At 34.6% G+C, this 17,332-nt stretch overlaps 1 protein-coding gene across 2 annotated transcripts in view; it reads right to left on the bottom strand.

The window, feature by feature from the left end:
• The window catches only part of NAA15 (N-alpha-acetyltransferase 15, NatA auxiliary subunit), a 68,194-nt gene that overhangs the window by 29,115 nt on the left and 21,747 nt on the right, over positions 1 to 17,332 (bottom strand). For both annotated transcript variants that reach the window (XM_061142379.1, XM_061142378.1), the window contains exons 2-9: positions 14,196 to 14,280; positions 11,920 to 12,024; positions 9,483 to 9,640; positions 8,100 to 8,234; positions 6,720 to 6,873; positions 3,230 to 3,349; positions 1,828 to 1,923; positions 1,564 to 1,670 (exon numbers count right to left, since the gene is read on the bottom strand). In XM_061142379.1, the coding sequence (XP_060998362.1) occupies positions 1,564 to 1,670; positions 1,828 to 1,923; positions 3,230 to 3,349; positions 6,720 to 6,873; positions 8,100 to 8,234; positions 9,483 to 9,640; positions 11,920 to 12,024; positions 14,196 to 14,280 (960 nt within the window). The remainder of the gene's footprint in view (positions 1 to 1,563; positions 1,671 to 1,827; positions 1,924 to 3,229; positions 3,350 to 6,719; positions 6,874 to 8,099; positions 8,235 to 9,482; positions 9,641 to 11,919; positions 12,025 to 14,195; positions 14,281 to 17,332) is intronic.

Raw genomic sequence — 17,332 nt, 5'->3', positions numbered from 1 at the left:
TCATCCGGGGAAACCATCAGGAAAACTGAAGCATGGGACAGCAGGTGGGTTTCTGAGATCTAGGAGGAGGAGTGGCTGGCCCAGTTCTGGTTTATCTTGAGTCATGACTATACTACTGACTCATGTCTTTTAAGAGATCTGTGAATACTTTTAATTTATAATTCCCTTCTTTGCTTAATCCATCTATAATGAGTTTATTACTATAGAAGCTCTCTTAAATAACCTCAACTTAACTGACTCAACACATTAACACCAGCTCTCTCCACTGTCTCAGAAAACTGCGGTCACAGCTAGGCTATTCTGAAATGCCCATGTTCTTCTGCTCCCATAAGGTGAGCTACATGCTTACGGAGAGTTTTGTTTTCCCAAGCCTGTTTGAATTAGTTGCATTCATTATCATCATTGCAAAATTTAATTCACTATTACATAAACTTAAGAAATGAGAACAAAACAAAGAACTATTAAGTTGAATGAATACTGTGGAAAGACTCAAAGATAAATTAGGTTGTTTTCTTTTTACCAATCTAGGTTTAAATAAGACAACCATAGAGGGAAAAGTCTAATAATATATATGATTCTACAATCAAGACTGCTTCACAAGTATCACGTTCTCACTCTGCCAAAACTAGAAGAAAAAGACCACATTTTATTAATGTGATTTAAGCAAGGAAAAAAAAAAGTGAAACAGTCACCACTGAGGCCCATATCCCAGACCTCTCAACCAAAGACTGGCAAGTAAGTGCCCTACTGTGCGCTGGCTTCCCTGGTGGCTCAGCTGGTAAAGGATCTGCCTGCAGTGCGGGAGACCTGGGTTCGATCCCTGGGTTGGGAAGATCCCCTGGAGAAGGGAAAGGCTACCCACTCCAGTATTCTGGCCTGGAGAATTCCACGGCCTGTGTAATCCATGGGGTGGCAAAGTCGGACACCAATCAGCGACTGACTTTCACTTACAGGCTTAGACTGTGCTTTAACTATTTAGTATGTTTAATCTGTTCCATCTTTGAAGTGCTGTGTTTTTTTTAATCTAGCCAACATGTCTTGATGTCACTGCACTTAAAATAATCTAAATTAAGATTATAACACACTTTAACAAGCATTTTGAATACTGTATACATAGCTGAAAGAGTAAACTGACTTACTGGGACATTAAACAAACTCTTCTGACAGAATTTTTTTTCTACCAACTAAAAAGGATAAAGATTACTAAGGTAAAACTTAGTTTAGTTTAAAAACAAAAAAATCATTTCTGGATTTCACCATGAGGAGGGAATAGAGTCAATACTGAAGAAATCACTACTGTACCAACTTTTCATACCTGCACTGATTTATTAAAAAGTACACACCAGAAAAAAAAGATAGAAAACAAATAGGTGGTAAATTATTCAGCTAAAGAGAGAAGACGATGAAAAGGAAATAAACAGAAAGCATTTAAACTTTAAGGGCTAGGAAGACTGTTAGCAGATTCACAAAGTGTGTACTATGTGCCTGTACTATGCAATTATCCAAATACTGTGCAAAGAAATCATAGTCAAAAAATAAAACAACCACTGTATTTTGCTTTACCTTTTCTTTATCTTTGTATAACGACCTCAAAGTATTGAAGACTGGTGGACAACCCTTACTGAAGTTCATCCTTAGGAACTTATCCAAACATTCTTTAAACGTCTCACCTTGGAAGAAAAAAATCTTGTTGACTTACATTTACCCAGATAATTTTAACACAGCATACCTTAAAATCTTAATATGCACACTCATATATTTAAAACCAAGGGCAGATATTGTATACCATACTATCATTTTCATTCCTTTGCAATTATTCTCACTTACCAGATAAAAAGTTTAACGGCAGTCTTCTTGGCACTAATCCCCTGGGGTATTTAGTCCAGGCCTCCTCATAAATTTTTAGTCGTTCTAACATATTAGCTGCAGACCAAAAAAAAATTTTTCCCTTATGTAATTGTACATTTTGCTAGAAAATTATAAATTTCTGAAAATATATAAAAATTACCATATTAAACAGAAAATTTGAACATGGGAAAAATCATTCATAATCTAACCACCTAAATATATCAACAATCATTTTGGAATAATTCCTTCTAAAATTTCCATATTTTAAACCTCTATTATATAAAATACATGATTTTCCTTATCCTGTTCTGCTTTAGGCGGCCTTTCAAAGTATGACTCCTCTACTTAGTTCTAAGAAAGGCTCGGTTATTATGTTTCCATAATGGCTTTTCTAATGTTCTCTTCAGCCTCTTCTCTAACGTCTCTCGTTTGATTTCTTTTGGAACTTTGATTTATTATCTATCCTCTATCTTGATTTTTTCATATTTCTTTTATATTTTCTTTTACTTTCAGGTGAGAACTTTCCTTGTTCAATCAATCTTCCACTTCACTAATTTTCCTCAGGTATTGCCTCTCATATTTAATCTATTGAAAATTTTAAGTCACATCAGTAAGTAGGTTTTGTCATTTCCCAGATTCCTATTAGGTCCTTTCTCATAACTGTTCACATTTCATCGCCTCTCTTCATCTTGGATTCTTCTGTGCTCTCTACTCTCCCTTTTGCTGGCACTAATATTTCCATGCTAGTGTTACTACAGAGAATGACATTCTTTGTTACAAGGTTTCTCTCACATTTATCAATGTACCAGGAATAGTTCACTATCAGTTGTGTAGGAAATTTTGCTTTAAATTGTATCATCCTGGATAAGGACTCTGCCTTTTTGCAGACAGCATATTTCGGGGACTTGTCCTCACAAGTGGGTCCCATTCATGCGAAAGAATGGTTGGGGGGAAGAGTCTCTGAACGAAGTTTATTTGTGTCCTTCTTCTCACATAGGAAAGAAACAGTGCTTCCCTTTCAGTCTGGTGACATTCACTTGCCCTGGCAGGTCACACTCTGTTTCCTTTAGGGAAACAGCTCCATTTCTATAAGTTAGCATTTTCCTTTCATATTTCTGACACTGCTATTCATTTGTGAACTTTTGAAACTTGTTTCCAAAACTCTTTTTACAACTATTTCTATGAATTTGTAGTAGAAGAGAGGTTTTAGAAAACACCTCGCCTGCCATATTAAATGGAAGTTCACAAATGTACTTTTGTATTCAGATTTTGAACCAATTCTTAACCAGTTTTGCTAGTCGGCATTTTCAATGAATTAACACAATGTATGTTAACAAAAGATGCAATTAAAGCTTAGAAAGTAAGTTTTAATCAGTGTTACCTGGCTTGAGTGCCTTTTCCAAGCCTTTGTAATAGGCCCAGTTTTCAGGATTTCTCTCTTGCAATCCTCTGTAAACATCAGCTGCATCTTCCAAACGACATAACTGTAACAGAAGTTCCCCTGATTAAAAAAAAAAAAAAAAAATTGAATTAACTAAGTATGTTTAACTTTTCCTCAAACTTTCTCCTAAAACCTCTTCAATATTGGGAGGTGGGTTCTCAACTCCCTTCAATGAGACTATTTACAACGTTACAGTATTCTCTCCTGTTTTTAAAAGTTCCTATGTAGAAATGTTATCCTCTTCACAGCCTCAATTTATTCAGGTGTATGTCTAACTCCAGGCTACTTTCTCAAATTCACTGAACACAGTCACTAAGCCATCATCTACTCAATTATTCCTGACAACATACAGACAATTACAAAATCTAAATCGATGCCCAGTCCGTTACCCTAACCTTATGATGTCTTACCCAGCTATGAAATGATTCTGCTCTAGCAGCCCAAATCACGGCCACATTGTGTCTCTTCCAACTACCGAGTTTACTCTCTTTTTCATCTACCAAATATATTTCCTGCTTTAAGCTTAATTGTCTTGACTTTCTTCCCATCTCACCAATCCTACCCTTCAATCTTAAGAGAAAAACTGTTCTGCTTCTTCAGGCCTTTCAGCAACCTTTAGGACGACACTGCTCGTCTTCCCTGGGCCAGTGTCATCCCTGAATGATATTAGCAGCCCCGAATATGATCACTAATCTCAAAGCCTAGGCTGCCTGGTTTACCAGTTTTACGGTCTGTGTGACCCCGTCACTCACCTGCTGCACACCTTCTCATAAACGCAGCTGCCAGATGGAGGCACTGGGGCACTGGTTTCACTAGAAACATGTCAGCTCCAAACTCACATAAGCCTCAAGCACTGCTCAAGAATCCTTTTTCCTACCTTAATGGGCTCCCATTCACCAAAGGTGGTATTTTCAAGCCAAGACTGCACTCTTGCACCTTTTTTTACTATCAGATAATAAAAATGAGCACTTACTGAGTGTGAAAATGACTTTTCAAACGTTTCACAAGCATTAACTAATTCAATTCTCAAAGCTCCATGAGATAGGCTACCATTATTTGTGTCATTTTAAAACAAAGAAAATAAGTAAATGTGTCAAGGGTCTTTCAGACAGTTAACTGTTACAGAGTCAGGATTTGGACCCAAGCAATTTGGCTAAAGTAACCCATATTCTTAATGTCTCTATCCTGAGTGGTTCTCACAAGGTGCATTTCTGTCATCCAGGAGACATTTAGCAATGCCAGAGGCATTTTCAGCGTCACAATAAGGGAAGCGGGTGCTACAGTATCTGATATACAGTATCTGATATAAGCTACCGATACTGCTAAATATTATGCAACATATCTCCAACATCTTGGTCCCAAAATGTCAACAATACCAAAGTTAACAGTCTGCTCCACACTGACCAAAAGACTACTTTACTAAAAACAAAATAATATCCTGCAACCTTTCTCCCATAGGCCACACCCATCCATATTTCCTTCTCATAATCTTTACCCACCTTTTCCTTGTAGAAGGAACTGATGGTATAACAATTAACAACGAAATTTTCTGCCTAACTATGCCACTCACCCACTCCAGGAAATTCCTAAATTATCCTGACCACCTATCACTAACATCAATGCCTTTATTACTGGAATGCCCAATGATTGATGATTCTACTTTTAGTTCCCTTCTATTCTCTTTATATTCCCTGTCCCCACCACTTGACTCACCATAGATATTCAAAACCTTTTGTGGAATGAACTGATAGCTCTGTTTCCTATTTCACTGGGAAAATGAAAGCAAGAACTCCCAAATTATCCATCACACTGACACACCTACTTGCCCATACACCCCACCATCTCTAATTACTGTGGATGAACTATTCATTTTGTTATCTAAGGCTAACCCTTCAATTTATCCACTAGATCACATCCCCTCTACTGTATCAAATATTCATCTCATTATCTGGTGAGTACAATAAATACGATCTGCAAAAATCTTTTGATTCTGCAACCCTTCCCCCCAGCACTACCCTGGATGTGCTTCCTATACAGCAAAACTACTTGTTTGAGTCATTTATGCATCCTATCCTCAATTCCTCTACTTATATCTCATTGAAATCTACTTGACCTGTTTGGGGTTTTACTACCCTCCTTCCCAATGTTCAGAAAGTCCTTTTGGTAAGGTCACAGTGACTTCCAAATTGCTAAAATCCATAGGTCAATTCTGAGTCATAGCTCAATTCTGAGCTTGATCTGTCATTCTTCCTCACTAATAAAGTTATCAAAAGAGTAAAATAAAACAATGTACTTAAGAGTATTTTGAACAACGTCATGTATTTCCATAAAGAACCTGAGGCCCAATCTTGCCCCTCATCATATAGCTGGTTGGTAGACAATGAAGGAAGTGAGACTAGTTTTTTAATCTTATCATCTTTCCAATTAGTCAGAAACCTCCTCCTTTATAACTAATAGACTGCTCAGGAATGATCAACTCATGTGAAAGAGGCTGTCTTGGATCTAGAGTTCACAAATGAGTTCCAGGCGCCTTGGACTTGCATTTTTTTTCTTGCCAGTAGCATTATTCTCTGCTGAAAAGTTCATCAGAACAATGGCTATATCCACTCTGCACACAGACATCACACTTCTCCAGTGTTCAACTTCAAAGGGAGTCAGAGAAATTTGAAACCAACAAACTTCAGCTGCCTGGTCTAACGAAGGCAAAGCAACATTTCAGATGGCAAGTCTTAGAAAGTACTCAATTACTTGTTGTTTTTGTTTTCCATAATCAGTTCCTAAAACTGATTAAAAACTGATTTAAAAACTGTAGTTTTTAAAACTACAAAGACTCCTTTTTCACAGCCCTCTAATAAATGGTAACACTGGAGATCTTTATTTAAGGATCTACCCATCCTCCTATCATAATCCACACATACAAACCTGAGTTTCTAGGTCATGTTTTCTGTATTCAGAAAGATATTCGGGTAAACCATAAAGAAGCCTAGGAATGTCCCACAAGCATCTTTAGTGAAGTCTGATTTATCAATATATATTACCGACAATAAAGAAGTCTGTTCTACACATTCAATTTTGCTAATAAGCAGTTTCTAAGAAACTTAATCCTGTCTTTTAAAATTGAGCAACTGCCTCCTGTATTTCAATCAAACTGTAATATTTTCAGATCAGATACTTAAATAAACAATACTGCACTGAGTCACTTCATTCAACAATTTATTGTTCACCATTATTTTTTCCTATAACAACATCTGTTTAAATGTTTATTTTTTAAAAAAAATGTTTATTTTCCTACATTACAAATTATCTGAAGTGCATGAGTAAGAAATAGATTTTGTCATCAAAGAGCTGTATTATATGCAACGATTTTTCAGTCTTGTTCTTTGTCATAGTTAAACATCAGAAAAAATTACACTCTTAAAAAAAAAAATACCTTTGGTTTCTTCTACAGCAAGTTTATCACAAATCTGCTTTTCATAGGTACAAAGATGTTCCAGAGCTTCTCTATAGAGACCTGCTTCCCGAAGAACTTGATTCTGATATAAAAGGAGTTCACTATATTCATAATCCACTTTATCAGGGGATGTCTACATATGAATACAAGGAATACTAACAGTGAGAATTTTATTTTCATATTAAAAAATTTTTCACACACTTAAATACATACAAGAAGTCAAAGGATAATAAACGATTGATAAAACTCATTTTTAAAAATTCCTAAATATCTCTCTAGGAAGCAACTAAAACTGACAATATTAACTTAAAACCCACTGAATAAAATAAGAATCCATAAGTCCTTACATATAATAAGTAAATAGGGGAGAACGGAAAGCTTACTAAAAGTAGAATGTGAAATAAATCTAGAAGGAATAAGACAGAAAAATCACCAGTTTGCAACTATCATAGGAACAGCTTATCCAGGCAAGAATCATAATCAATGAATTTTGCTAAAACTAGTGGTAAAAGTCTGATGAGGAAGAGACTACTCATAAAGCCTCACATTATTTATTAAATACAAAGAGAAAAAAAATAACTGGTTTATAGTGAAGAAACCTGACATCACCACCTTAAGCAAGAAATCAAACGGATGAGACAGCACATGGCTTTTCATGTGGTAAACTGAGAGGGGCGCAACACCACTCCTGCAGTCTCCTGCAAAAATGCGTAAGAGCATCTAACACTGAGGAAACATCAAAGAAGTCCAAACTGATGAAGATTCTACAGAAGCACCGCCACGACTCTTCAAAAACACAATGTCATGAAATAAAAGAAAGCCTTCGAAACTTCCAGATTAAAAGAGACTATAGAAAAATGATAATTAAATGTAAGGTATGATTCTAAATTGAATCATGGAAATGAGGGGAAAAAAAAATCCTAGAAAGGATATAAATAGGCCAGTTAGTAAATATTGAATATCAGTTGTGGATTAGATAGTAACAGTCTACCAATGTTAAATTTCCTAATTTCTTGATAATTTATACAATACTATCTATAGAGTTGAGAACTATAGAGTTATTCTTAGGAAATACCACACAAAAGCATTTTAGGAGTAAAAGAGCATGGTGTCTACAATTACTCTTGAATGTTTTAGGAAAAAATAGCTAAGTACATATAGACTATAAACTAAATGTATCAAATATTAACAATTAGTTAATGTGAGTGAACTTCTATTATGTTCTTCATACTACTCTCGCAACTGTTCTGTAAATTTGAAACTATTTCAAATAAAAAGATAGTAAATCTATAACACTTCTTTGTTTTAGTTATACTAAGAATCAGACCTAGTTTACTAGGTCTAACTTCTGGTTATTACCTGCTGTGTTTTCCTAAATTCTTCTAAAATCTTTGCTGCCATTTCATAATCTTCTAATAAATGGTAAGCAATAGCATAACCAATCCATGATGCTCTCTGTGCAGGTCGAAGTTGAAGTAACTGATACCTCGTTTCCTTTAGGGGAAAAAGAACACTTTTTCTTAGGTTTACAAAAAAAGTAAATGCTCCTTAAAGATCATATTAACTTACAACAGTAACGCAATGATGGAAATAATAATAAAAAATAGTTGTAAACATCCATATTGTGCAGCTTTATGGAAGCATAAAAATATTTAAGAAGCACAATGAAGCTTCCAAGATAATCTTAGAAATAATTTTTTTAAAAGTTAAGACATAAGACATGGTACCCTTTATTACTTATTCACCTACTTTCTCTGAGAAGAAAGAAGGGAAAAGATAGTGCAAAGGTAAAAAGTTTTTTAAATGCAGTGCCCAACTACTGAGTTAAGATCTACAGGAAGCAACTCAGTAGGTACTTCATGGAAGAAAAAAAAAGAGGAACTAAATAAATCTGATTTAATAGACTGATTTTTAAGGGTTAAAATATAGCTATAGTGGTGATCATTTTGTAATGTATAAAAATATCAAAACACTATGTTGTGCACCAAGAACTAATATGGGCAGTTAAACTTCAAAAAAAAGCCAAATAACCAATTAACGAAACTCACAGAAAAAGAAATCAGATTTGTGGCTACCAGAGGTGCGAAGGGGGTAGGATGGGGTACTGCATGAAGGTGGTAAAAAGGTACACACATCCAATTCCAAGATAAAACTAAGTTCTAGGGATGTAGTGTACAAAATGATTATATAATTAACATTTCTGTAGGCTATATGTAAAAACTGCTATGAAAGTAAACCTTAGGAGTTCTCATCATCAGGAAAAAATATATTTTTTTTCTTTTTGTATTATTTTATACCTATATAACATGATGCATGTTCACTAAGCTTGTGGTAACATTTCATGATGTAAATCAAATCATTATGATGTACACCTAAAATGTATGCAATACTGCACATTAATTGTATTTGAGTAAAATTGAAAGGAAAAAAATCTCCCCTCACCAATGTAGCTACAAAAACAGAATGTTAGCCTCTATGTAGGTAAAAAGAACAAACGTGTGTGTGTGTGTGTTAATTTTTCACTAAATTAACTCAATCTTGTACAGTAATCCAACTCTGCTTCACAGTAAAGTAACTTTTAAATCTGCTTAGTCCAGTTACAAACACAACCACTATGGGAGGAAGGAGGCAAATTCAATTAATTTTTTTTAATGGAAAATTTTGTTATCAAAAAGTACTCAAAAAAGCTTTAAATACGTTAACAGTATTTCCTCATTAGAATAAAAAAAATTCTCTACTTACCCTGTAACCCTCAAGATCTCGCATTTGAATCTGTAATAAAGAAAGGTCCCTTAAGATTTGAAGATTGTCTTTATCCCATTTTAGCGCATTTCTGTAACACTTAATGGCTTCATCATATTTCTTGTCTGACCTCTGGAGAAGGCCATAAACATGCCAACCTAAAGGATTTAGTTAAGGATACAACCTACAAGTCAAGAAATAATATTCCAATAATATTCTCCAGGAAACTCAGAAAGTTACAGCTGTTTATAAAATTACAAGCTTAAAAAAGAGAAAATATAAAGATAGTAGTAGTTTGATACAACAAAAACAATACAGCTTCTCAAGACAAAGAAAACAGGTCTAGCCTGCCTTACTTTAAATAAGTTAATTTAATCTTACTATGTTTCCTTAATTATAAAATGTAAATAAAGAAAGAGTCCATACAGCAAAGCATAGCAGTTTGGTGACAAAACAGAATAACATGTATAAAGTGCTCAGTGGCTGACCCAAAATAAATGGCTCAATAGATATTAAGAACTATCTATTTTTGAAAGAGAACAGGTATTCATGACATAGCATGACAAACATTAAAATTTCATAAGTCTAGTAAGGAATACAGGTAAGTAAAATTACAGTAGGTCATACAACTGTACTACAAAGGGGGAAAATATGTACATAATCCCACTCTCCTAATACAGGTCTTTTTTCACTTTAGATTTTGATTATTGCAAATCACCCAACCTCCTGCAGTCTCTCTGCTTTCACTCTCACTTGCCAGAGTAACCTATCTAAAATACACACAGTCAAAAGAAAAAGTCTACTTCCCTTTGCAGAAACTTAATATTTCTCTCAGATCAGGTTTAAACTTCTCAATCTGACAACTTTTACAGCAAGAACCCTTAACAGAGTCAGTAAATGCAGAATGTCGAGGGTGACATGTATAACTAAAAATACACATATAACGTTATAAATTTTATTTGAAAAATGATCTTTGCTTTTATAATACAAATCTCGGTTGGAATGTGGCTTTAAAAGCCTGAGATATACTACCCTTCAAAATCTGGCCCCCATAACCTATTTTCTCCTTTAGCCCACCCCAACTTCAACAACAATACCCTATTGTTTGAGGACTTGTTCAACTCTCTTGAGCATTGAGATGCCTTTTCACCCGTCTAATCTTCACCAGTGGCTCAGTGGTAAAGAATCTGCCTGCCAATGCAGGAGACACAGGAGATGTGGAAAGATGCCCAAGAGGAAGAAATGGCAACCCACTCCAGTATTCTTGCCTGGCAAATCCCACGGACAGCGAAGCCTAGTGGGCTACAGGCCACAGGGTCGCAAAGAGTTGGACACGACTGAACACACAAGCACACACGAATCATCACCTTCTAAAAATCTATCCTCAGAATGTTTAACACTGCTAACAATTTAAAGAAATTTATGTTCATCAAGAGGAACAGAATTATATAAAACATGGTAAGTCAATAGAGAACACTACACCAATATTAAAAATGATGAAAAGATACCTACAACAGCCTTATTGATTAACCCTTTGCTTACCTTTAGTTTCTGGTTATTCCTAACTCACTTCTGCCTTACTGGATTAGCGACAATTTCTGAACAAGCTTTAACATTTTATGTAATACTTAGAAGTGTTAAGCTTCTATCAAATATCTTCCTGCACTAGGTTGTAAGATCCTTGAGAGCAAAATCCATTCCTTTTCTTACTTTATATTATTCCAGGGGTTGGTAAACACTTGAAAATTTGTTGTTTCAGCACTTAAAACTGTTAGCCAACAAAACAGGTAAAGAAATATTTGTTTAAAACTATTTACAAAATAGCAACCCACAATTTTGTCTCTATCTTCCCTTAGACATTTGTACTTGTTCTGACTCTCACACTTCCCTTAATGAAGTAAAATTTATCTCATACAGTACTTAGCATTATCAGGGACTATGTTAAGCATCATTAAATCTTTACAAGACCACAGTGAAGTGGGTATGATTATTCTCATTTTACACATGAGGAAACTATGCCCTAAGATCACAGTTAAAAAGAAGCCAAGTTGAGATTCAAGCCTAAGTGAAGCATACTCCAAACCCTGGGCTTAATAAGTACATTATACTTGACTTCTAACATGCCTTATCGTATATCCTTCTCTAAATTCATGCTATGATGAAATTGGCAGGGTGCCTCTTTTTTAAGTGTGGGAAGAGCTTTCATAGATATTAAAATAGGCAAATCCCGTTTATCTGTAAATAGATACAATGTTAGGCCATGGAAGGTATACAAAAATGTTTCCTGAATGAAAGCAACTGATGATACTCTACTGAAGAAAGAATCATCTCTTCTTGAGTTACACAGTAAGAGAGATCTAACACTTCTGACTCTCAAATTGCTGCCTAAACTCAAGCCATCCCAATTCAACCGTTAAATATATCTCAAAAAGGATACACACATGACTCTTCAAGTCATTTCTCAAACCTCTCCGAACCAATTCATAAGCTTCTTCCTTTTTCCCCAAACAGTTCAATGTTAATCCTTTCATAGCCAGAGTTTCTATTTAAAAAAAAAAAAAAAGAAAGAAGAAACTTAAAGATAACCACCAACAACAAAAAAGGTACTGTAATCTCAAAAACAAATGCTACATTATTTTAAGTATTTAAAACTTCAAGATTATTGAGAAAATGTCCAGGCTTTTACAGAATTAAAATAATTTTTTAAATTGACAAATGAAGTAACTACACATTTCTATAATATAGGCCTCCCTAGAATTGTTTTTTATATAAAAAGATACAAAAATGCATGAATATCTGGTAATGTATATGGTAACAAGACAAAATTATTTTCCATGGGATGACCTAATTAAAACATTCCTTTAAAGTATGGGAAAGTTAAATCCTGTAACAGACTCTGTGAACCCAAGTTACACAGAAATTAAATTCACTGTTAAATGATTAAAATAGATGCATCAATTATCTACATTTCTGATTTTTGCCATTTTAAAACGATTCTTTGGGATCACTATTAAAAATACAAACTAAAGATGTCAGACATCCATCATTCACAATCCAAAGAGTTGAGGAAAATACTAATTTTTAGAAAGGGAAAAACAATACTTCTAATTTTACAATGTATATTTTATGAAGCACAAATGAGTATAAAATATTCATCATGGTTAATCTGCCTAACTTTTAGGACTACAAATTAAAATGTACAGAAAAATTAATTAGGGATAAAAGATAAGGATTAAAGATAGAAAGGAAGAATCAATATTTATAGTAAAATAGAAATAAAGAAATGGGAAAAAAAAAGAAAGAAAAAAGTATGTACTAATCATCATAAATCTGTATAAATTCAAGGAAAAAAGAAGCAAACAAACCAAGTTTGTTTGCATATTTGGCAATTAGCCAAATTAGCAAGGTACCGTAGAAAGTAACACTTTGTTGTTAAACAGATAAAAATCTATTCTTTAAAAAAAAAATCTGTTCTTGTAAGAAACTCCTTCAAGTGTTTTAATGAAAATGTAGGTTGTAAGTTTAGAATAAATCATAACTTACTGCTGTTAAAACTATTGCAATTAAATTATGACACTTCATATGCAACCTGATTTCAGATGTGTTCAAATATGCGGGGAAAGTGCACTTTAGAAACAATGAAAGCTGGTTCTACGCTGTACTCAAACTCTGGTGTCTATACCACTAAAAGCTACATTACTGTTATGCATACTTTTGGAAAGAATATAAAACAACCTAATATCCAACTGGCTAGCAAAATTATGTATATATATAGATATAGGCCATGCGGCATGGCACACAGGATCTGAGTTTCCTGATAAGGGACTGAACCTGTGCCCCCTGCAATGAAAGCAGAGTCAACCACTGGATGTTCAGGAAGTCCCAAGCAAAACTGTTTTTTAAGAAGGAAACGGAGAAAGAAAATTTTACATACTCAATACCCACTGCTTTCTGTCTTTAAACAATGTTATTATTATAATGAAAGTATGCAAGAGTAAAGAAAGCTAACAGAGAATTATTACTCTCTCTCTTCAATACCAAGAAAACATTATCAACCTAACAAAGAACCATGTTTCCTAACTGTACAAATCAGACCTATAAAAGTTTACTGTTCCTTTGTCTCTTCAAAAGTTTGGCTACAAGCTCTGCCTTTGCCCTACAAACTTCTCACTGTCCAATCTTCTACCCTCACACAGGCTAAAGCTACATAAACTTTCAAAATATGTATAAATCATGTCTTAAAACATGACTGTCTTCAAAAGCTAAGATACAATGCCCTAAATAAGAAGATGCTGGTTCATGAGCAAAGGCCCAAATGGACACTTTCTGAATAAATTTATTCTAAGGAATAAAATTTCTTCAGCTCAATCAAAGTTGTCAAGCAAAATTTTCTTGTAACCATTTTAAATAAACTTACTTATTAAACTTAAATTAGTATATTTGTTTTACTAGGTTCTTTTGCCTTTCCTGTGGTGCTAATATTCAAAGCAGGAATAAATCAGAACTCAAGTAGATCATGTTATCACTGTCTCAACAATAAACTCAAACTATTAGTATTAAATATCTTCCCACAGGCATAAAGATAAGGTCCATTCTCTCTGGAAAATAGTCTTGGCAGCTGGGAGTAACAAAACCCAAATAAGTGAAATCAGACAAGTAAGCAGAACCTTACCTACTTATGCTTACATGCAAGTGTACTACATTTACACTTACCTCCATGCTCAGCAAATTTGGGATTAGAGAGGATTTGTTTACAGAATTTCAATCCATTTCTGTACTGTTTATGTTCATAACACCTCTGTCAAAATAAAAAAGAAAAATTTAAGTTTAGTAAAAAAATGTAAACAACTTTAAATTTGGTGCTAAACTTTTGATTCTGTTAAACAGAACAAAATGATGTCATGTTACTTCTATATTCTAAATTTCACAAAAATGCCAATTACACACACACACACACACACACACACACACACACACACACATGGAACTCCCTGGTGGCCTAGTAATTTGGATTTGGCACTTTCACTGCAGTAGCCTGGGTTTAATCCCTGGTTGGGAAACTGAGATCCTACAAGTCACATTCCACATTCAAAATTAAAAAAAAAAAAAAAAAAAGAGCCATATTGAGCAACCAACATTTTTTTTAAAAATATAGACAGTTCAAATACAGAAAGTAAAAGTTAGACAAAGCGACAGAACACACATTAGAAAAAATAAGACAAGCAGTAGCGGACTTCAAAAGGTCCAACAAGTGTTAATATAATGTGAAAATTGGGGGGAGAGGTGTAGAAATTATATTTTAAAATAACATTTTCTTTTTAACTGAAGGAAAAAAGCCTCTGAAGTCACAAGACACAAACAAGTGCATGCAAATTAAAGGGGGAAAAAGACACACGTCATAATGAAAATTCAAAGCCAAGAAATAAAGGTCCTTAAAAACTTCCAGAGAGAAAAAAAACAAGTCACATAAAAAGAATATGTAATCAGAATAGCACTGAAGGTTTATTCTAAAGTAAAAATGGTATACTGTTGAAAGTTATAAAATATCTACACATAGTCTTCAAAATTCAGAATTCCTTACCCAGCTGATTGTCAATCAAGTATGTAAGTAAAATGACATTTGAAGGCTTCTCAGAAAGTTAAAATTTTATCTTTGCACTCTTCCTTAGGAAGTTATTAAAAGTAATCAAAACAAAACAAAAAGATAATGTGGGACTTAGTAAATAAATAATCTAATGTAGAAAAAAGAACCACCACTCAAAAATGAAACAGGATGCCAGAGGCCACCATGGAATAGGTTTCTAGCAAGGTCAAAAATGGAACCTGTGTACTTCATAATATGGAAAATATTATTTATAAGCACATGACAGAACACAGGTATATTTGGGGAAAGTGACCAATGAGTCTATAGAAAACCAACTGAATAAGTAAGATAGATTTTAACTCCAGGAGAAATAAAGGCTTATATAAGAAATTATGGTCTCAGTGTAATATTTGGCTCAATAATAAATAATACACATATAATTATAGAAATGTAAATATTTAGTTCTGGTTTATCAAAATACTGTGATATAAGTACAATGACTGAGGAAAAGACGAGTGAGCAAATGTGGTAATGAAGTTCCAAGTTCTCCTTTTCTATAAATGTATCAACATGGGCTTTCATAACAGTAATTTTTAAAGCACTGTATTCACTACAGAAAATCTCTGCACCTTAAAGATATGATAATTTATGTCAGAATTTACTGTCCTAAGTTTAAACAAATTTTACTCTTAATTTTTGAAACAATACACTCAAAATCTGGCTGAGATAGTTAATGCAAATGATAATAATCACAGGAAAAGAATGTGTAGAAACAAAAATGTAAAATTTTACATTCAGCACCAAGAAATCAACTGGCTAAAGCTCAATGCAAAAGCCTACCACAGAGCTGTTCTACAGTCACTATGTACTCACCATCTCTATTTTATTGTTCACATCTCAAACCTAATATACAGTCCAAAACACAACTCATTTCCACCCCTCAGAATTCACCACGTCTTTACCATCTCAAGAGATGCATTTCCTTCAACTCAACCTCATTCAGATGACAAAACAGGAAACCTAATTATCCTCTGTGCTTTCATCCCTGACACTTCCATCTTCTAATAGATTCATCAGTCCTAGTTTCTCTGCAATAGCTTCCTAACTCTCTGCTTCTCCCACAATCAACAGGCAAAATGATCTGAGGGATACAAGGGAGGGGAGGGCAGAAGCAGTAACTTAACCATATACAGCCAAAGAAACAGAAGACTAAGCAACTAAATTTAGTGTTCCTATTTACTCAGCAGAAAGCCTAAAACAATGTTTTTCTTATAATAATAGTAAAAGTCATTAAAGGAAGCTAATTAAAAGCGACACTCATGACTTGTCACTGTTTTCCAGGAACTACACATCAAGGGCTTCCCCGGTGGCTCAGTGGTCAAGAATCCTCCTGTCAATGCAGGAGACAAGGGTTCCATTCCTGGGTCGGGAAGGTCCCCTGAAGAAGAAAAGGGCAACCTACTCCAGTATTCTTACCTGAGAAATCCCATGGTCAGAGGAGGCTTGTGGGCTAACAGCCCATGGGGTCACAAAGAGTTGGAAAAGACATAGCGACTAAACAACAAGAACATACATACAAAGAACAATTTAAGTACACTGTTCTTAAAGGCTTCAATTAGCTTTCTACAATTTTATCTCTGTAAAAATGTAGTAAGAGAACTTCCACTTTTGGCCATAGTGAAGTAAACAACAAAATGAGACAAAACCTATAAAATAACTGTTGTCAGACCCTGGACAACAGGCAGCATGGGCTACGAACCATTGAGGCGGGGGAGGGACATGATACACTTGGTAATGTCACTGCTTTACAGATCACAGCACAGGAAGACGGATCTGAAACAGAGCTCGTGACAGTCCAGAGATGAAGAGACAAAAACTGAAGTTCAGGGAGGCTGAGGTGTTCTGTGAGACAGAGTACTGAAAATGATGGAACTATTCAGAAAAAAGACGTCCAAAAATCTGCATGGGGACCTTCATGCATCTGTTGCCGGAAATTACAAACCAAGTTAGGGGCAAAATACCTAGAGAAGTACTGGAGGTCTTAACAGTTGAGACCCTCTCTGAGTCAGTCCCAGTTGAGAGCTCTCTGCACCACATATAGAAATTTTATTAATGTTAAGTATTATTAAAGCCAAAAGCTGTCATCTTCTAACAGATCTTCCAATCAACAAATGCAACTTTTACCTCATCTTTTGCTTCTTTGCTTACTCACAGCGTGTATGAGTGCATGCGTACCTGTGTGCTAAGTCAATGTGGTCATGTCTGA

Source organism: Dama dama, chromosome 5 (assembly GCF_033118175.1).
Source record: "Dama dama isolate Ldn47 chromosome 5, ASM3311817v1, whole genome shotgun sequence".
Taxonomy (NCBI): Eukaryota; Metazoa; Chordata; class Mammalia; order Artiodactyla; family Cervidae; genus Dama; species Dama dama.
This window is presented reverse-complemented; position numbering and strand designations above follow the sequence as displayed.